The 20,373-nt window shown below is 54.9% G+C and overlaps 1 protein-coding gene across 1 annotated transcript in view; it reads left to right on the top strand.

The window, feature by feature from the left end:
- GLRX3 (glutaredoxin 3) overlaps nt 1-13,573 on the top strand; it is a 33,256-nt gene extending 19,683 nt beyond the window's left edge. The window contains exons 5-11 of the mRNA XM_058671670.1: nt 4,980-5,152; nt 5,368-5,429; nt 7,414-7,471; nt 9,054-9,106; nt 10,965-11,004; nt 11,096-11,188; nt 13,438-13,573. Coding sequence (XP_058527653.1) covers nt 4,980-5,152; nt 5,368-5,429; nt 7,414-7,471; nt 9,054-9,106; nt 10,965-11,004; nt 11,096-11,188; nt 13,438-13,488 — 530 coding nt within the window. The 3' untranslated portion in view covers nt 13,489-13,573. The remainder of the gene's footprint in view (nt 1-4,979; nt 5,153-5,367; nt 5,430-7,413; nt 7,472-9,053; nt 9,107-10,964; nt 11,005-11,095; nt 11,189-13,437) is intronic.
- Nucleotides 13,574-20,373: the final 6,800 nt, after the last annotated feature.

The raw sequence follows: 20,373 nt of genomic DNA on the forward strand, positions 1-20,373 counted from the left end.
GTGTTTCAGGCACACGGGAGGGAATTGATGAAGATAGGTGGCCGTAAAATCAAGTGAGCTGTTATTATTCCTGCATGTCCAGTGTGACTTTAAAAATACCAAAGCCTTTAAATTAAATTCAACTCTAAATTATTCACCATATGGTTATTACATACCAAGTTATTAACAAGTGGTTTTAAAAATAATTTCCTGATGATTTCTATGTTCAAAGAGAAAAAAAAATCCTTTCTCACAGTTCTGCACGAAGAATCTCCCAGCCCAGGCAGCAGGAGGAGCTGCTCTTGACAGAGTTGGAGACCATGGTTCTGTGTGGAAGGGTGGGCGCTGCGGCTGCTGTCCAGGGACATCACTTCTGGCCTTGCCCTGTGGTGGTGGCTTTGCCAGGAGTGCAGACAAGCGTGCTGAGCCTGGAGTTCCAGGAAAGCCAGCATGGAACATGTCACTGTCCTATTCATCTTTCTGTTCATCTTTTCGAGTGATAGCCTGGTGGAAGTGGCAGGTGGCAAAGAGGTGTGGAAGGAATGTTGAGGCCCAGATAGGGTGTCTTTGGAGGTGGCAGAAAGGCTGGTGTACCAGTGAGCCCGGCCTGGCCGTGCCCAGGCCCTGCCCGGTGGCCCTGCCGCAGTGACTCTGCAGGTGGGGCAGGTGCCCTCTGAGTGCCCGGGCCCTGCCTTATGAGGTACTACCTGCCGCACATAACTTAGCAGTGAACTTAGAGAAATAATTGTTCTCCTGCTTTTATTTTGTTAACTGAAATGGTGATTCCCACTATTTTAATATTAGTTACAAGAGTGTATTGCACACAAAAAGTTAGAAATGAGAAGACTTTGTAAGATCTAAATTTTTTTTTTTAATTTTTATTGGAAGAGAATTTTAGGAAATAATAGTTATAGTTTCTTCTGTTCAAGATTTTATTCTAATTTCTATAGCTATATTTTAATAGGCTTTTTGTTTCTTGGTATTTTGGGTAGCACGCTTGTTGCTTTTTTTTTTTAAAGATTTATTTATTTCGATGTAGTCCGTTTGTTTATTTTGGCTTTGACTGCCTGTGCTTTTGGTGTCTTTTCTAAGAAGTCTTTCCCCATTCCTATTTCTTGGAGAGTGCTTCCTATGTTTTCCTTTAATAGTTTTATGATTTCTGGATGTAGATTTAGGTCCTTGATCCATTTAGAGCTGATTTTTTTACACTGTGACAGGTGCCAGCCTTGCTTAATTCTGCAAGCTGCTGTCCAGTTGTCCCAACAGCATTGTTGAAGAGACCAGGCTTTTTCCCTGAATTGTTTTCAATTTTCTTGTCAAAGATTAGTTGGCTATACATGTGTGGGCTGTACAGTAAAGGAAACAGTTGACAAAGTGAAGAAGCAACCAACAGAATGGGAGAAAATCTTTGCACACTACACAAGTGATAGGGGACTAATATCCAGGATTTACAGAGAGCTACCAAAACCCAGGGAGAGTAAAAAAAAAAAAACAAAAAACAAAAACCCTGTGAAAAAATCAGTGAAGGAAATGAACAGACATTTTTCAGAAGAACAAAGTCAAATCACTAACAGACGTATGAAAAGATGCTCAGGCTCCCTAGCCATCAGAGAGATACAAATGACAACCACATTGAGGTACCACCTAACTCCAGTGAGACTGGCCTACATTCAGAACTCAACTAACAACACCTTCTGGCGTGGCTGTGGGGAGAAAGGCACCCTCCTTCACTGCTGGCGGAAGTGTGGGCTATTACAACCACTGTGGAAATCAGTATGGAGAGTGCTTGGAGAACTGCAGATAAACCTGCCATATGACCCAGCTATCCCACTCCTAGGAATATACCCAAAAGAAATTTAAACTATATATGGGAAGGGGATCTGTAATTCTACATTTACAGCAGCACAATCTACAATAGCAAAAACATGGAAACAACCGAGATGCCCGTCCAAAGAGGAGTGGTTAAGGAGACTGTGGTACATCTACTCAGTGGAATGTTACTCAGCCATTAAAAAGAATGAAATTATACCATTTGTAACTAGATGGTCCCAAGTAGAGACCATTATGCTCCGTGAAATAAGTCAATCCCAAAAGGACAAATACCATATGTTTTCTCTAATATAAGGAATCCATCATGCAAATTGGAATGTATAGTGGTGGAGTGATAGAGACGACCATATCCAGATGTGAAGATACAATGCAACATGCAAAAGGACTCCCAGTGGAAGTGCTGGACATAGCTAGACAACGGGATGACGGCCTGTCAGACGTTGTCTGTGCCAGCAGTGTCGGGCACACTTAAACAGTGGACTGATGGAATTGTAACTCCTTATGAAGGACTATGCTATTACAACCATATGGGGCCAACCAATCAGGAGGTGGAAATTGGGAGGGGAATCCCAGATACTACAGAATTATAGCATAAAATTCAAAATTTAAAATAAAAATTATTTAAAAAGATTTATTTATTTTTATTGCAAAGTCAGATATACAGGGAGGAGGAGAGACAGAGAGGAAGCTCTGTGGGCCGTACCCCCAAAGGAACATCCGCACCAAGAAAGTTGCTCCTCTGAGGGCTGCGCCCTGATGAAGTAAGTGGCAGCCTCATTGATTTTTGTTTTTTGTTTTTAAATATTTATTAATTTTTATTGGAAAGTCAGATATATAGCTCTTCGTCCACTGATTCACTCCCCAAGTTGCCACAACAGCTGGAGCTGAGGCGATCCCTAGCCAGGAGCCAGGAGCCTCTTCTGGCCCCCATGTGGGTGCAGGGTCCCAAGGCTTTGGGCTGTCCTCTGCTGCTTTCCCAGGCCACAGGCAGGGAGCTGGAAGGGATGTGGAGCTGCCGGGATTAGAACTGGCACCCACATGGGATCCCAGTGCGTCCAGGCGAGGACTTTAGCCATTAGGCTTCCGTGCTGAACCCTCTCTGCCCCGCCCTGCTTTTAGAAAAGATTCACCTGTGTGTTTTGTTGTTGTTGTTGATGGGGGGAAGGTAGGTTTACAGAGAGAAATATCTCTGTCCACCAGTTGAATCCTCAATTGGCCACAACAACTGGAGCTGAGCTGATCAGGAGCCAGGAGCCTCCTCCTGGTTTCCCACATGGGTACAGGATCCCAAGGCAGTAGGCTGTTCTCTACTTCTTTCCCAGGTCGCAAACAGGGAGCTAGAAGGCAAGTGGAGCAGCCTGGACATGGACCGCGCCCATGTGGGATCCCAGGCTTGTAAGGCGAGGACTTTAGCCCCTAGTCTACTGTGCTGGACCCTCCGTCATTGCTTTAAAGCATGCACAAGTAACATCTTGCCTGCATGGCTGTGGTCTGCCTTGGAGCCTGCGTGCGGCTGCTTCTCCAGGTCATCCGTTCTAGGCTCGTCCTGCAGGATCCCGGGGTGGATTGGACTGTCCGGGCTGTGTGTGCCTCTGGAGGTGGGAAGAGTGTGCGAGGCCGTGGGATGCACCTGTTGTCAAGCTGAATGCTAGATGCTGGATTAAGTTATTTGTGGCTTGTTGGAGTTCTTTTAGCTAATAAAGCTTTTAGCAAAGCAAATGCTATTGGAACCCCCAAAATTTCGCCTTCAGTAGGAGTCACCCTAACTTTTTTATTTTTCAAGTCAAGACACAAAATCATATCTAGGTCCGAAGTATTCTTTAGGATTTTTTGTTAGATCGTGATGAAATATGGCCTGTTGATATTCTGAGCAGAAATGACTCCGGATAGGAACAGGGACCCTGTGGCTGTTGGAAATGGTTTTACTCCCTTTGCGTGTTTTTGTTGTCTGCATTAAAGAGAAAAGGTGTGTAAATGTTTTGTTTTCAGAATAAAGCCTGCTTACTGTTTTATCCTTAAGCATAACGTTCCCAGCCACTTTAACTCTTAAAAATGAAACTACCAATTCATCTTTCTTGTCTGCATGTAATTGCCTAAAGCTAAACTAAAGCTTTTTTCCAGCCGGTTCCAGTAGAAGTGAGTTGATATATTGGTAACAGAATAACCACCAGCTATCAGCCCTTAGCTGTTTACTAATGAATTCCCAGATGAATGCAAAAATTTCAGAATCAGTGTTTTACTTGAGGCTGTACATGAACTTAACACTTGAGCTGTGGCAAAGGCAACTTATTATAGGCTACACAAATACACAGAGTTCGTCTGCGTGGACCGCAGCTCTCAGGGATGCTCGGAGCCTGTGGCTCTGTGCTTTAATGGTGATGTCAGGAAAGCCAGTTGTAATTCATCTTCTACTGAATTTTAGGATTTGATTTTGTTTCAAAATAAAACAAAAATAAGTCTGACTGTGATTTTTGAACCTGAAGACGGGGCCTTTCTCAAATGACTCATGGCAGTTTCTGGCAAGAATGATGACGTGTGCAGTGGGAGGGTAGTTCCAAATATTGGGAAAAGATTGGGAAGAATTAGCTTATGGGGAGAAAAATACCCTTTTTCCAGATTAGACTTGTGAGATTATCAAAGACTGATCTCCCACTCTGTCTTTTTAATACTGATGTCATAAATGTATAATAAAATCATGGAACAGAAAATTGTCTCTGCAGTGTAGTTAAAAAAAAAAATCACGTCCCATACGTTGGGTGCGTTGGGGAATGTAAACGGTCAGGGCATGCGCCGTGCGCTGAGAAGCAGGTCAGTCGTTACTGTTGATGCGCATCCGCAGAGAGGATGCGCCTGGCACCTGCCCCGGAGACGCAGAGTGTGAGGGCTGCTGAGCGGGCAGGATCGGGGCCTTGTGCTGTAGAGCTGCTTCCCCCAGAGCTGACCCAAGAAGGCTGGGGGGCCTGCAGAGGTGGTCCTGGGAGCCTCAGCCCGGTCTGTAGGAGGGGCGGCTGGAGCAGCTCCCACCCCCGCTTCGTCATCTCCCTCGTGGTTGTGTTAGTAGATTTTCTCCGGGCTGGAATGTTTGGTCCCGAGTCCCGCACTGGGTCTCGGCGAGGGCTCTGCCGCCAGAGCGGGAGCCTCACTTCCCTGCACCTCTCTCCCGCCTGCAGGGTTCAGCAAGCAGATGGTGGAGATCCTGCAGAGACACAACATTCATTTCAGCAGCTTCGACATCTTGTCGGACGAGGAAGTGCGGCAGGGCCTCAAGACCTTCTCCAACTGGCCCACGTATCCCCAGCTCTACGTGTCCGGAGAACTCATAGGTGGACTTGACATAGTTAAGGTCAGCGTGGAGAAGTGTGGCAGGGCCTTGGTGGTGTTCTTGCTGGGTCTCTGTAGTGCCAAGTACAGATGCCTTTTGAGTCTGTTTAATTAACGTGAACCTGAAATAGATACACAGTATTTCAGTTTGTTTCAGTTTAGATCAGTAGTTCGTTGTGACTGTGGAGATTTGTGTTAGAGTGACATTTCTTAGATGGACATTCGTGCTTATTTCAGGAGCTGGAAGCTTCAAACGAGTTGGATACAATTTGCCCGAAAGCTCCCAAGTTAGAGGAAAGGTAAGTGTTAAAAGTCTCAAGTAGTGTATTGTTTGTTGTCTGTTATTGTCTTTTTAAAAAAGGTGTATTTCTTTATTTGAAAGGCAGAGTTGTAGAGGGAGAGCTGGGGACGTCTTCCACCCCGGCTGTGCTGCCAGGAGCCAGGAGCTCCCTGTGGGTGGCTGCGGGGCCCGAGCACTTGTGCGTGCAGCGCTGCCTTTCCGGGTGTGTTAGCAGGGAGCAGCTGAGACCTGACGTCGCGCCAGGATCGGTTTAACCCTCTGCCCCACAATGCTGGCCAGCTGTCACTTACCTTCAGAATCTCACGTATCACTTTGGCGTTGCTTTTTCCTTGTGGAAATCGAGAAGTTGATGTTTGTTTGCCGGGGGTCACCGTCTGGCTTACAGTCAGCGTGTCGTGCAGCCTCGGGAGGGCTGGCTCACACTGGCTCTGTGGGCGGCCGGCCTGTCGTGGTTGCACTGCCGTCTGCGCTCTGCTCTGGGTGCTGGCCGTGCTGGGGCAGGGAACGGCACCTCTCAGCATCACCCTTGTTGCCAGGGCAGCTTGTAGAGTTGTACAGTCTGGTTTGATTTAGGGGGATTCCAGCTTCTAGGGACATTATCTTTTTATCTGTCTGTCTAGGAAGTCAGAGAGAGAGAGGAATGGGAGAATGGCTGGCATGCCGGAGCTGGGTTGACGTGAAGCCAGGAGCCAGGAGCTTCCGCGGTCTCCCATGGGAGCGGGGACTCAAGGCTTTGGACCATTCTCTTCTGCTTTCCCCAGGGCACAAGCAGGAAGCTGGATTGGAGATGGAGCGGCCGGGACATGAACCGGTGCCCGTATGGGGTGTGGTGCCGCCCGTGGAGGATTAGTTTGGTCCGGGAAGTTATGTTAGACATTTTGAACTTCAGGGAGACCTAAAGGGATTTTAGTGACATGGATGTGATGTGGGCTTCCACAGGACTCTTACTTTGAAATACGTTGGCCTACAGCCCTTGGTGTAGGTTAAGCCCTCCCATTGTCATGGTCCTGCCACTGAATGTGTTGGGGTTAACAGTAAGTTCTCGGGCACCTGGGACTCCTGCGTGGCTTGTGCCCACAGCCCCTGGAGCTGGCCTGCACCTCCTTGGTGCTTGTGATTTGCACCTTCCTGCCTCTTAAGTGAGGGTGCCATGCCCGGGCTTGGGGTGCCCGGTGTCCCAGGGCAGCAGTGCCTGTGTAGCTGTGTTTGTAGCTCAGTTGGGTTCTGTTCCTTATGCTGTCCTTGCCATCCTTGCTGTCTTAGTGTGTCACTTGTGGTGTCCTTGTGTCACTTGTGCTTTGGGCACCTGCAGCTGGCCAGGACTGTGACGCATGTAACGCTGCTTTGTTTGAGGCCCGTGAATGCTTGCAGGGGGCACAGGGCGGGGGCTGTTGGAGGGTCGTGACTCACGGAGCTGGCCGTGGAGGTGAAGCTTTGGGAGAGCTTCCTTTAGAATGGGTTTGAACCACCCCGATCATCCATAGCAGTGGGAGGTGGTGTGGTCCTTGTCCCACTTCATGGGATGGCAAGTGAAGTCCCTGACGGCCAGCTGTGCTGTGTGGAAGCTTGTGTGATGTCCTGAGCATCCACGCCTTGGTCCTCCAGCCAGACCTGGGCTGCCTAGGGACGGCCTCAGCATGGAGCGTGGGATATGTGGGGTGAAGATGAGGGTGGTGCGCACCTTGGTTCTGCTGTCTGGTTCTGAAGTGCCAGGTGGACTGCAAACAACACCCTCATGGAGCAGTTCCTTGCTTAGTTGGTTATTATTATTACTGTCTTTCCTTTAAGTGCTCTGAGTTGATGGGCTTCAATTGCAACTTGAGGAACATGTGTGGCCTTAAAAGCCCTGTTGTGTTTTGCAGTGGCTCAGGGAGGGAATGAGACGAGGGGGATTGTCACTGTGCTTGTTTAACGGCTGCTCAAGGCTGTGGCTGTCAGGCTGCCGGCCCTCTGCGATGCTTACACCGACTTTGTCTCTTTAGGCTCAAAGTGCTGACAAATAAAGCTACTGTGATGCTCTTTATGAAAGGAAACAAACAGGTAAACAACTCAAAAATGGTTTCGTTTGTAATTTGTTTTGATGTTCGTATCTGCAGCAAGGGGACAGTTGCATCTTGTTCCTGGCTCTAGCTAACGAAGCGGCAGTGGCTTCAGGACGTCGCCCAGCCTTGGTTGGTGCCAGCGGCAACAAATCTGCGTTGCTGCTTCTGTGGCATCAGTGCCTTGGGGGCGGGGCTTTTGTCTCTGCCAGGCTTGGTCAGCTGCCCTTGTTTCCCTGGCTCTGCTGCGTGGCGGCGCGCTGCTGCCGGAGTGCCCAGTGTGCCCCGCGTGCCCCGCCTCAGCCCGCACAGGGCTCCACATGGGCAAGGGCCCGGCGACCGTGCCTTGGTGTGTCCGAGGGATGGGGGAGAGAATGGTGGCTCTCATTTGCAATGATGAGGTTCTTGTAACTTTCTTGATGAAAGGAGATTGATTTTTCTGTCAAGTTTGATGTGTTACTGTTAGTTTGAGCAAAACAGATTATCTTTTACATTGGAATTACAACAGTCATTTCCAAACCTGGCCATATGCATGTTTGCATATGGGTTTATACATACATGTATTTTACGTTTTCTTAGGAATTGAACCTTTGCCATTGCTTCTCACCAGTGTGGAAGCAGGAAAGATGGGCGGTGTGTCTGCCCCGCTCATGAGGCAGAGGGAGTCAGGCAGGTGCCCCGAGGGTCACAGGGAAAAATTGGAAAGTGTTTAGAAGTATTTGAAAGACAGATCAAATTGAAATCTTCCTTCTGCTGGTTCCCTGACTAAATGCTGCAGCAGCCAGATCTGGGCCAAAACCAGAGGTTGGGGACTTGTTCTGGGGGTGCGTGTGGGTGACGGGAATCCCTGCACTTGCGTCCTATTGCCCGCTAGGGTGTGTGTGAGCAGGAGCAGGGCCAAGAAGAGAGCCAGCCAGAGCCCTGGGTAAGGAGTGTGGCCTCCGTGGGTGGCATGTTAACACTGTACTGAGCCCTGGCCGCACAGGGCGTTCATACAAGTCCCAGGTTGCTGGAAACCCTAGGGATGGCTTGGCTCCTTCTGGTCTCTGTGTTCGTTAACACAAAATGCAGAAAGTTGACGATTTCCTAAGACAATGGTTTAAAGTAGTTTTATTCTTGATGACTTTTAACAAGTGTACTAGAAGAGTATTGTCACAACTATTAAAAATGTTACGTGGTTGCAGATCCTTTTACAAGACCCTGAGAGTGCAAGAAAACACAGTTGCTGTAACCTGAAAAATAGTTGTACCTTGCCACGTAAAGATTTAAAAAAACAAACAGAAACACCAACAGTGGGGATTAAAGCCCAGCTAGGACTAGGAGGACGATTATTGCGGTTGGGGAAAGGGTTGAGATCATTTTGTGTGAATGACGTAAGAACTGAACTCTCTGTAGGAAATGGAGGTTTGGTGGCGCGGAGGCTGCTGGCGAGCGGGGAGGGTGATGTCCACGGGGTCACTGGGGCTGCTGACCATGTACTGGGTGACATGCCCGCTGTAGGTCACACTGGGCAGCATAGATAAGGCCATGCCAAATGGATTCTGTAAAAATATGTCATCTGTAATTTTTGCTTTTGAATCTAGGAAGCAAAGTGTGGATTCAGCAAACAGATTGTGGAAATCCTGAATACCACTGGGTACGTCCTCCTGGTCCCCATGTCCGCCGGGGCGTGTGCTTCGAGTGTCGGTGGCTGTGTCTGTTCTCCCGCCCTCCCGAGTCTGTTCCCACAGAGAGGAGCTCCTGGGGGGCTGGCCGCCCTGGGCCCTCCTGCGTATTCACGTGCTACCGGGAGAGAATGTTACCAGCGGCTTAGAATTTTCTTTGGAAATAAATAAAACGTCCAGCTTTAATAAGCGGTGCCTGCAGTGGGTGGGCTTGGGGTCAGCCCTGTCTTCTGGTTTGAGGTGGGATCGGGCACCGGGCTGCTGTTCCCTGGTGTCCGTCTGCTTGGCGATGAAGCCCTTGGGACTTCTGTAGCACATGTTCTGTGGCTTATCACCTGTTTTTACCTAATTTTTCTTATTTTACAGTTGCTTTTTTTTTTAAGAAACCAAATTGCTTCTCGGCCTTTTGGCTGAGATCAAGTGTAAAAGGAAGTCAGGCTAACGTCTAATGCCTGTGCTGACTGCACGTGTGGTGGCTTGGCCAGCTCTTGCTGTTGGGGCAGGTGACCCTGGGAACAGCGCGCAGCTGGGCAGGTGGAGGGCAGCTGGAGGACCGGCCTGGGCCGGGGCGGGCCTGGTGGGAGGGGCGGAGCAAGCACCCTGCAGTTCATGTCTGCCTGTTTCCTTCCTTGCTGTCCACTCTGCTGCGGCCAGTCAGCAGGGCATGGCCCTGGTTCCCGGAGGCAGACCTCCTGGGCCGGCGCTGCTGTGTGCGCGGCGGAAGGCCGTAGGCCCCGGGCCTCCAGTGGGGATGTGTCTGCAGAGCTGCCTGCTGCGGGTGCACAGTGCTGCTTCATGAACAGGCCGTGGCTGTGGGGGCTTGCCTGGAGAGAAGGCGTGCTTCCTCGTCCCCTCTTGTCCTCCGCCCAGCAGCAGGAGTGTGTGCGTGTGGGTGTGTTGGAGCGTGAGAGAGCCCTTGGCACAGTGCAGTGTGGCTGGGTCCGTCCTGGCTGCGCAGCGAGGCCTGTGCTGCGGGTTCACCTTGGGGGAAGCTCTGTGGCTTTTTGTTTGATTGTTTGTTTTGCTCTTTGCCAGTAGCTTCTTTAGTTTCCCTGCTCTGAGTGAGCGGGGCAGACACGTGGCCTGCAGAGGCCTGTAGGGTCACCGCCTTGGCTGTGAGAATGGTTGCTAGCTTAACCCATGGCCTAGAACCAGCAGGCTTCAGACAGGTCATGGAAAACCTGTGAAATCATCCGTTTTCAGGAACCTCTTATATGCACAGATTTCAGGATTTTGTCCGTAACAACAAACGTTGCTTTTTGATTCGTTTGCCGAGCTTGTTTGCTGAGCCTCTCCTTGTTCTGGAGAAGAATACATTGAGTTTGAATCTTTTTTTTTATTTTATTTTATTACAAAGTCAGATATACAGAGAGGAGGAGAGACAGAGAGGAAGATCTTCCGTCTGATGATTCACTCCCCAAGTGAGCGCAACAGCTGGTGCTGTGCCAATCCAAAGCCGGGAACCAGGAACCTCTTCTGGGTCTCCCATGTGGGTGCAGGGTCCCAAAGCATTGGGCCGTCCTCGACTGCTTTCCCAGGCCACAAGCAGGGAGCTGGATGGGAAGTGGGGCCGCTGGGATTAGAACCGGCGCCCATATGGGATCCCGGAGTTCAAGGCGAGGACTTTGGCTGCTAGGCCACGCCGCCGGGCCCAAGTTTGAATCTTGATGACTCGCCGAGAGCAGCTGGGTTAGAAGTCAAGTCAGTGTTGGGCCGCAGCGAATGTTGTGCGCATGCTGTTAACGCCACCTGGCTTCACTGGGGTTTTTGGCTTTTTGTTTCGTTTTTGCAAGACTGTGCTTTCCAGTAAAATGTCTTTCCTTTTTGTAGTATTGACTATGAAACCTTCGACATCCTGGAGGACGAAGAGGTCAGTTGGGTGTTCCGGGCTTGCTTTCTCGTCCTGCTTTGGCCGTAGCACCGTGTGGGGGGTGGTCTCAGCCTCCTTCTTGTCTGTCCAGGTGCGGCAAGGGTTGAAAGCCTACTCCAACTGGCCGACGTACCCGCAGCTCTACGTGAAGGGGGAGCTGGTGGGGGGCCTGGACATCGTTAAGGTAAGTGCCCGGGCTGTCCAGGAGGGCTGCGGACCCGGGCCCCCTTGCGGTGTGCGTGCTGTCCTTGTCTCGGCACCTCCTCCTGTGCCTGTAGCTCGTCTTCCCTGTTCCTCTGGCTCCACTCGCTCCACTGGTGCCCACCCTGCCACCTGCTGCCCAGGGGTGCGCTCCGTGTGGCACGCACGGTACTCAGGCGTTGTGTGTTCCCACCTTTTGGCATTTCCTCGCTCTCCCCTGCGCGTTTACTCTTCTTAGAAAATCTGTAGTAAAATACAAGGTCCACCTGTCTGTGGTTCTCGGCTTCTTGCTTCTGCTCTAAGTTTGCTTGGCACTCTGCTCCAGTTAGAGTGGTGGTGATGACGGATCCATTGGTCATTTTCTCTCTCCTGGCTCCCCTGTGCTCGAGTGCCGGGAGCCAGAAGAGCTTAGGAGGAACGGGAGGTCCAGGGCTGGAGCCCCTGCCGGCCACTCTGCCGTGGCCCCCGAGACTGGCTCAGGAGACGCAGTAGGCCCTTCTCGTGCTCAGAGTCACTGGGCGTAGGGTGGTGTGCACTCCGGGTCCTCCCCGTCACCCTGCTTTTTGTGAGTGGTTGTGAGGTTGTTGGAAGGCGTTGGTTGACTTTGGTTTGCTCTGGGTAAACGCAGGGATCTGCAACGTGCCTGGCTGCCCTTGTATCTCATGGCCGGAGTGTAGGGCCGCCTGCCCTGGCACTGTATGTCATCGCTGGGCTGGTTTGTGCCAACCAAACAGAAGCTGCTGCAGCCCCTGGCCCTGGGCCGAGGCCCACCCTGGGTGGAAGGCTGGGCTCTGCTCTCCCAGCAGGTGGCTTGCCCACTGCCCAGGGCCTGGGGGGAGCCTGCTTGGCCGGCAGCTGTCTGTCCAGGCAGTGGGCAGAGGAGCATCCCTCCTGTTGGGCTGTGAAGGTTGTCAGGTGGCTCCACGTCTTTGCACAGCTGTTGGTATCCTGCAGCCGCTCCTGTGCAGCGCTGTCGCGTGCGCTCTCAGAGTTTCAACGGGATGTGACGCTGTTGGAAAAGCCAGTGAGGCATTTTTCTCCCAAGGAACTGTCTTATTCCCGCAGGAAGAGCTGGAGCTTTTCCATAGCTTCAAAGCACTGGAAACCGATGTGCACCGGGTACCTGGTGGGTGTGCTATGAAAGCCTGCGTGCCCTGGGACACGGCCTTTGCTCTCCTTTCTGGCCTGGACCCCGGCCGCTGGCAGCTCTGGGGAAGGTCTGATTGGTGAATCTCATTTTACTCTGGGGCAGAGCTGCCTGGGTCGCTTATTTTTGGGTGTGTAGTGAGGTGCTTTGGTAGGTCTTTTGTGACTTGCTGGAACATGGATGCTTGGAAATCTGTGATAATGTTACTGTGTTTCCTCGAGTGGGTGTGGGGGTGACTCAGCCTGCCTTTTGGGGTGTTCTTACAATGAGGCCATCTGTGGCTCTCTGGGCGGGCTGAAGCCACCTGGCCCTTTCCGGGCCCAGGAGTCAGCAGGTTAAACGTGGAACCTCCCCCAGGACCTGAGTGACCCAGTGCTCTGAGAAACAGCTGCTAACAAATGCCACTTCCTGGGAGGGAGCGCTCCCGGTGCTCCTGGTGTGGAGAGCGAGCGAGCCTGCGCATGCAGGCTCTGGGTGCGGGCCTGGCCCCCTGATCCCCACCCCGTGATCCCCGTGGAGGCCACGAGCCTCCTGTGCTGGAACCCGGTGCTGCAGGGCCTGCTGGTCAGCTGAGTGGGGGCACAGGTGCCCCAGCCGTTTCCCAAAGGTGCCTAAATCTGCACGCGGCTGAGGCACCTGTGTGGGTCACGTGGCCCTCTGGTTTCCTTGTTGATGCTGATGCTGTGTAGAGGGAACCTGAACTGGCAGAGAGATTAACTGTGAACATTAAACTAGCAAATCTTACTTGTCCTTTGCCTGGGAGTGGGCAGCAGGAGGGGCGTGCGCCATGTGGGTGGACGTCACGTCACGTCACCCCTCGCTCCGACCTCGCATTTTCCCCCCCTCTCGTGGCCGTCAGCTTCTCTCGTGCTCCTTCTGCTTGATGTTCTGTAGTGTAAACACGTCTCTAACTTTGCCATCTAACTGCGTTCAGTTTTTGTGGCACAATACTGAGAGTTTGGGGAGACACGGGTTTTAATTCTTCAGGTGTTTCTTTGGTTCCCAGAACAGGTGCAAGCTGTAATGGGCCTTTCATTGTTGACATATGCGTGTATATTTTATTGTGTTTTTTTTCTTCTTTTTAGGAACTGAAAGAAAATGGTGAATTACTGCCAATACTGAGAGGAGAAAATTGATAAATGGAGTTGGTGCCCACTAGTGCCAGGAGTAGTGTATTCCATGGGAGCAGTTCACGATAGTCCTCAGAGATGGACTAGGAGGGATGTACATCTTTGCCAGCTACGCTTTGTGTAGTTCACAGGGCCCTGCTAAAAAAAATGTATGTTTAGAATGCAATAAACATGTTTCAGTTCACTTACCCGTGATCGTGTGGTTGTGTGTGTCTGCGTTGGTGACACAGGGCGTGGCCATAGGTCACTCACTTTACAACTCCCGTCCTAATACGTGGGCCTCTTGTTGTGTGGCAAGCCATCACAGTGTTCGGGAATGAAGAGCTGAACTGCAGTGCAGCCGCAGCAGGGCCTGCACAGGTGCAGCCAGCCCGATGGCCCCCCTCGCGGCCGCAGCAGGGCCTGCACGGGCGCAGCCAGCCCGATGGCCCCCCTCGCGGCCGCAGCAGGGCCTGCACGGGCGCAGCCAGCCCGATGGCCCCCCTCGCGGCCGCAGCAGGGCCTGCACGGGCGCAGCCAGCCCGATGGCTCCCTTTGCGGCCGCAGCAGGGCCTGGACAGGCGCAGCCAGCCCGATGGCTCCCCTTGCGGCCGCAGCTCTCTTTACACCTTTAGAAGAACCCAGCTGGAAATCTCTGGTTGGAGTTCCCGGCTTGGGGCAGAGCAGGGCACACAGGTGTGGGTACCCAGGATCCGAGCTTGGGGTAGGGCAGAGCAGGGCACACAGACATGGGCACCCAGGATCAGTTCTGCCCCCAGCCGAATCTGACACGAGCCAACAGGTGCCGCAGCCCAGCCCCAGTTCTCACACAGCGCCAGGTGCCCCAGCCTGGTTTGGGTAACTCAATAACCCCTATCAGGCCTGCGCCTAGCCCTAGTTTCTGCACCTGCCAGCCTTGGCTGCAACCTACCCCAGCCCTGCCCACGTCCCATCCAGCTCTTGCGCACACTGTGGGTGCTGCGTCTTTGCTCAGCCTGACCAACCCCCAGACCTGGTCCTCATGGTTGACAGCAGGTGGCCTTGCCTTGTCTTCCTCGATTGCCCCAGTTCTGGGTCTTGCGCTCCCCAGTGACAGGTGCAGCAGGGCAGTGCCCACAGCCCTGCCAGGCAGGTTCCCACCCTGGAGCTGGTGCCTGCTGGGGGAACTGCCGTCCAGTCTGACATGGCGCATACCCAGCCCTGGCACTTGCCAGCTGGTGCTGCAGCCAAGCCCAGCTTGCCCACACCTAGACCAGCTTATCCCTGGCCCCAGCTCTCACCCTCACCAGTGGAGGCAGCACCCACGGGGGTCCCTGAATTCCTTAACCAGGCCTACTCCCAGCCCCAGGTCTTGTGCTGTGGCCCAGTCTGAGATGGCCCACCCCCAGTCTCAGCAGTCACCAGCAGGTGCTAGAGCCTGGCTCAACCTGGTCTGCCCTCATCACAGCTCCTGCTGCAAGAGCAGCAGCCGAGCCCAGCCTGGCCCAGCTCCAGCCCTCATGTGCACTGGAAGGTGTATGGTCCAGCCCAGCCTGGCCCAGCTCCAGCCCTCATGTGAACTGGCAGTGTATGGTCCAGCCCAGCCTGGCCCAGCTCCAGCTCTCATGTGAACTGGAAGGTGTATGGTCCAGCCCAGCCTGGCCCAGCTCCAGCTCTCATGTGAACTGGAAGGTGTATGGTCCAGCCCAGCCTGGCCCAGCTCCAGCCCTCATGTGAACTGGAAGGTGTATGGTCCAGCCCAGCCTGGCCCAGCTCCAGCTCTCATGTGAACTGGAAGGTGTATGGTCCAGCCCAGCCTGGCCCAGCTCCAGCTCTCATGTGCACTGGAAGGTGTATGGTCCAGCCCAGCCTGGCCCAGCTCCAGCTCTCATGTGCACTGGAAGGTGTATGGTCCAGCCCAGCCTGGCCCAGCTCCAGCTCTCATGTGAACTGGCAGTGTATGGTCCAGCCCAGCCCAGCCCAGCTCCAGCCCTCATGTGAACTGGCAGTGTATGGTCCAGCCCAGCCTGGCCCAGCTCCAGCTCTCATGTGCACTGGAAGGTGTATGGTCCAGCCCAGCCTGGCCCAGCTCCAGCTCTCATGTGAACTGGAAGGTGTATGGTCCAGCCCAGCCTGGCCCAGCTCCAGCTCTCATGTGAACTGGAAGGTGTATGGTCCAGCCCAGCCTGGCCCAGCTCCAGCCCTCATGTGAACTGGAAGGTGTATGGTCCAGCCCAGCCTGGCCCAGCTCCAGCCCTCATGTGAACTGGAAGGTGTATGGTCCAGCCCAGCCTGGCCCAGCTCCAGCTCTCATGTGAACTGGAAGGTGTATGGTCCAGCCCAGCCTGGCCCAGCTCCAGCTCTCATGTGAACTGGAAGGTGTATGGTCCAGCCCAGCCTGGCCCAGCTCCAGCCCTCATGTGAACTGGAAGGTGTATGGTCCAGCCCAGCCTGGCCCAGCTCCAGCCCTCATGTGCACTGGCAGTGTATGGTCCAGCCCAGCCTGGCCCAGCTCCAGCCCTCATGTGCACTGGCAGTGTATGGTCCAGCCCAGCCTGGCCCAGCTCCAGCCCTCATGTGAACTGGAAGGTGTATGGTCCAGCCCAGCCTGGCCCAGCTCCAGCCCTCATGTGCACTGGCAGTGTATGGTCCAGCCCAGCCTGGCCCAGCTCCAGCCCTCATGTGAACTGGAAGGTGTATGGTCCAGCCCAGCCTGGCCCAGCTCCAGCTCTCATGTGCACTGGAAGGTGTATGGTCCAGCCCAGCCTGGCCCAGCTCCAGCTCTCATGTGAACTGGAAGGTGTATGGTCCAGCCCAGCCTGGCCCAGCTCCAGCCCTCATGTGAACTGGAAGGTGTATGGTCCAGCCCAGCCTGGCCCAGCTCCAGCCCTCATGTGCACTGGCAGTGTATGGTCCAGCCCAGCCTGGCCCAGCTCCAGCCCTCATGTGCACTGGCAGTGTATGGTCCAGCCCAGCCTGGCCCAGCTCCAGCCCTCATGTGAACTGGAAGGTGTATGGTCCAGCCCAGCCTGGCCCAGCTCCAGCCCTCATGTGCACTGGCAGTGTATGGTCCAGCCCAGCCTGGCCCAGCTCCAGCCCTCATGTGAACTGGAAGGTGTATGGTCCAGCCCAGCCTGGCCCAGCTCCAGCTCTCATGTGAACTGGAAGGTGTATGGTCCAGCCCAGCCTGGCCCAGCTCCAGCCCTCATGTGAACTGGAAGGTGTATGGTCCAGCCCAGCCTGGCCCAGCTCCAGCCCTCATGTGAACTGGAAGGTGTATGGTCCAGCCCAGCCTGGCCCAGCTCCAGCTCTCATGTGAACTGGAAGGTGTATGGTCCAGCCCAGCCTGGCCCAGCTCCAGCCCTCATGTGAACTGGAAGGTGTATGGTCCAGCCCAGCCTGGCCCAGCTCCAGCCCTCATGTGAACTGGAAGGTGTATGGTCCAGCCCAGCCTGGCCCAGCTCCAGCCCTCATGTGCACTGGAAGGTGTATGGTCCAGCCCAGCCTGGCCCAGCTCCAGCTCTCATGTGCACTGGAAGGTGTATGGTCCAGCCCAGCCTGGCCCAGCTCCAGCTCTCATGTGCACTGGAAGGTGTATGGTCCAGCCCAGCCTGGCCCAGCTCCAGCTCTCATGTGAACTGGCAGTGTATGGTCCAGCCCAGCCTGGCCCAGCTCCAGCCCTCATGTGAACTGGCAGTGTATGGTCCAGCCCAGCCTGGCCCAGCTCCAGCTCTCATGTGCACTGGAAGGTGTATGGTCCAGCCCAGCCTGGCCCAGCTCCAGCTCTCATGTGAACTGGAAGGTGTATGGTCCAGCCCAGCCTGGCCCAGCTCCAGCTCTCATGTGAACTGGAAGGTGTATGGTCCAGCCCAGCCTGGCCCAGCTCCAGCCCTCATGTGAACTGGAAGGTGTATGGTCCAGCCCAGCCTGGCCCAGCTCCAGCCCTCATGTGAACTGGAAGGTGTATGGTCCAGCCCAGCCTGGCCCAGCTCCAGCTCTCATGTGAACTGGAAGGTGTATGGTCCAGCCCAGCCTGGCCCAGCTCCAGCTCTCATGTGAACTGGAAGGTGTATGGTCCAGCCCAGCCTGGCCCAGCTCCAGCCCTCATGTGCACTGGCAGTGTATGGTCCAGCCCAGCCTGGCCCAGCTCCAGCCCTCATGTGCACTGGCAGTGTATGGTCCAGCCCAGCCTGGCCCAGCTCCAGCTCTCATGTGCACTGGAAGGTGTATGGTCCAGCCCAGCCTGGCCCAGCTCCAGCTCTCATGTGCACTGGAAGGTGTATGGTCCAGCCCAGCCTGGCCCAGCTCCAGCTCTCATGTGCACTGGAAGGTGTATGGTCCAGCCCAGCCTGGCCCAGCTCCAGCTCTCATGTGAACTGGCAGTGTATGGTCCAGCCCAGCCTGGCCCAGCTCCAGCCCTCATGTGAACTGGCAGTGTATGGTCCAGCCCAGCCTGGCCCAGCTCCAGCTCTCATGTGCACTGGAAGGTGTATGGTCCAGCCCAGCCTGGCCCAGCTCCAGCTCTCATGTGAACTGGAAGGTGTATGGTCCAGCCCAGCCTGGCCCAGCTCCAGCTCTCATGTGAACTGGAAGGTGTATGGTCCAGCCCAGCCTGGCCCAGCTCCAGCCCTCATGTGAACTGGAAGGTATATGGTCCAGCCCAGCCTGGCCCAGCTCCAGCCCTCATGTGAACTGGAAGGTGTATGGTCCAGCCCAGCCTGGCCCAGCTCCAGCTCTCATGTGAACTGGAAGGTGTATGGTCCAGCCCAGCCTGGCCCAGCTCCAGCTCTCATGTGAACTGGAAGGTGTATGGTCCAGCCCAGCCTGGCCCAGCTCCAGCCCTCATGTGAACTGGAAGGTGTATGGTCCAGCCCAGCCTGGCCCAGCTCCAGCCCTCATGTGCACTGGCAGTGTATGGTCCAGCCCAGCCTGGCCCAGCTCCAGCCCTCATGTGCACTGGCAGTGTATGGTCCAGCCCAGCCTGGCCCAGCTCCAGCCCTCATGTGAACTGGAAGGTGTATGGTCCAGCCCAGCCTGGCCCAGCTCCAGCCCTCATGTGCACTGGCAGTGTATGGTCCAGCCCAGCCTGGCCCAGCTCCAGCCCTCATGTGAACTGGAAGGTGTATGGTCCAGCCCAGCCTGGCCCAGCTCCAGCTCTCATGTGCACTGGAAGGTGTATGGTCCAGCCCAGCCTGGCCCAGCTCCAGCTCTCATGTGAACTGGAAGGTGTATGGTCCAGCCCAGCCTGGCCCAGCTCCAGCCCTCATGTGAACTGGAAGGTGTATGGTCCAGCCCAGCCTGGCCCAGCTCCAGCCCTCATGTGCACTGGCAGTGTATGGTCCAGCCCAGCCTGGCCCAGCTCCAGCCCTCATGTGCACTGGCAGTGTATGGTCCAGCCCAGCCTGGCCCAGCTCCAGCCCTCATGTGAACTGGAAGGTGTATGGTCCAGCCCAGCCTGGCCCAGCTCCAGCCCTCATGTGCACTGGCAGTGTATGGTCCAGCCCAGCCTGGCCCAGCTCCAGCCCTCATGTGAACTGGAAGGTGTATGGTCCAGCCCAGCCTGGCCCAGCTCCAGCTCTCATGTGAACTGGAAGGTGTATGGTCCAGCCCAGCCTGGCCCAGCTCCAGCCCTCATGTGAACTGGAAGGTGTATGGTCCAGCCCAGCCTGGCCCAGCTCCAGCCCTCATGTGAACTGGAAGGTGTATGGTCCAGCCCAGCCTGGCCCAGCTCCAGCTCTCATGTGAACTGGAAGGTGTATGGTCCAGCCCAGCCTGGCCCAGCTCCAGCCCTCATGTGAACTGGAAGGTGTATGGTCCAGCCCAGCCTGGCCCAGCTCCAGCCCTCATGTGAACTGGAAGGTGTATGGTCCAGCCCAGCCTGGCCCAGCTCCAGCCCTCATGTGCACTGGAAGGTGTATGGTCCAGCCCAGCCTGGCCCAGCTCCAGCTCTCATGTGCACTGGAAGGTGTATGGTCCAGCCCAGCCTGGCCCAGCTCCAGCTCTCATGTGAACTGGAAGGTGTATGGTCCAGCCCAGCCTGGCCCAGCTCCAGCTCTCATGTGCACTGGAAGGTGTATGGTCCAGCCCAGCCTGGCCCAGCTCCAGCCCTCATGTGAACTGGAAGGTGTATGGTCCAGCCCAGCCTGGCCCAGCTCCAGCCCTCATGTGCACTGGCAGTGTATGGTCCAGCCCAGCCTGGCCCAGCTCCAGCCCTCATGTGCACTGGCAGTGTATGGTCCAGCCCAGCCTGGCCCAGCTCCAGCCCTCATGTGAACTGGAAGGTGTATGGTCCAGCCCAGCCTGGCCCAGCTCCAGCCCTCATGTGCACTGGCAGTGTATGGTCCAGCCCAGCCTGGCCCAGCTCCAGCCCTCATGTGAACTGGAAGGTGTATGGTCCAGCCCAGCCTGGCCCAGCTCCAGCTCTCATGTGAACTGGAAGGTGTATGGTCCAGCCCAGCCTGGCCCAGCTCCAGCCCTCATGTGAACTGGAAGGTGTATGGTCCAGCCCAGCCTGGCCCAGCTCCAGCCCTCATGTGAACTGGAAGGTGTATGGTCCAGCCCAGCCTGGCCCAGCTCCAGCTCTCATGTGAACTGGAAGGTGTATGGTCCAGCCCAGCCTGGCCCAGCTCCAGCCCTCATGTGAACTGGAAGGTGTATGGTCCAGCCCAGCCTGGCCCAGCTCCAGCCCTCATGTGAACTGGAAGGTGTATGGTCCAGCCCAGCCTGGCCCAGCTCCAGCCCTCATGTGCACTGGAAGGTGTATGGTCCAGCCCAGCCTGGCCCAGCTCCAGCTCTCATGTGCACTGGAAGGTGTATGGTCCAGCCCAGCCTGGCCCAGCTCCAGCTCTCATGTGAACTGGAAGGTGTATGGTCCAGCCCAGCCTGGCCCAGCTCCAGCTCTCATGTGCACTGGAAGGTGTATGGTCCAGCCCA

Source organism: Ochotona princeps, chromosome 13 (assembly GCF_030435755.1).
Source record: "Ochotona princeps isolate mOchPri1 chromosome 13, mOchPri1.hap1, whole genome shotgun sequence".
Lineage (NCBI taxonomy): Eukaryota > Metazoa > Chordata > Mammalia > Lagomorpha > Ochotonidae > Ochotona > Ochotona princeps.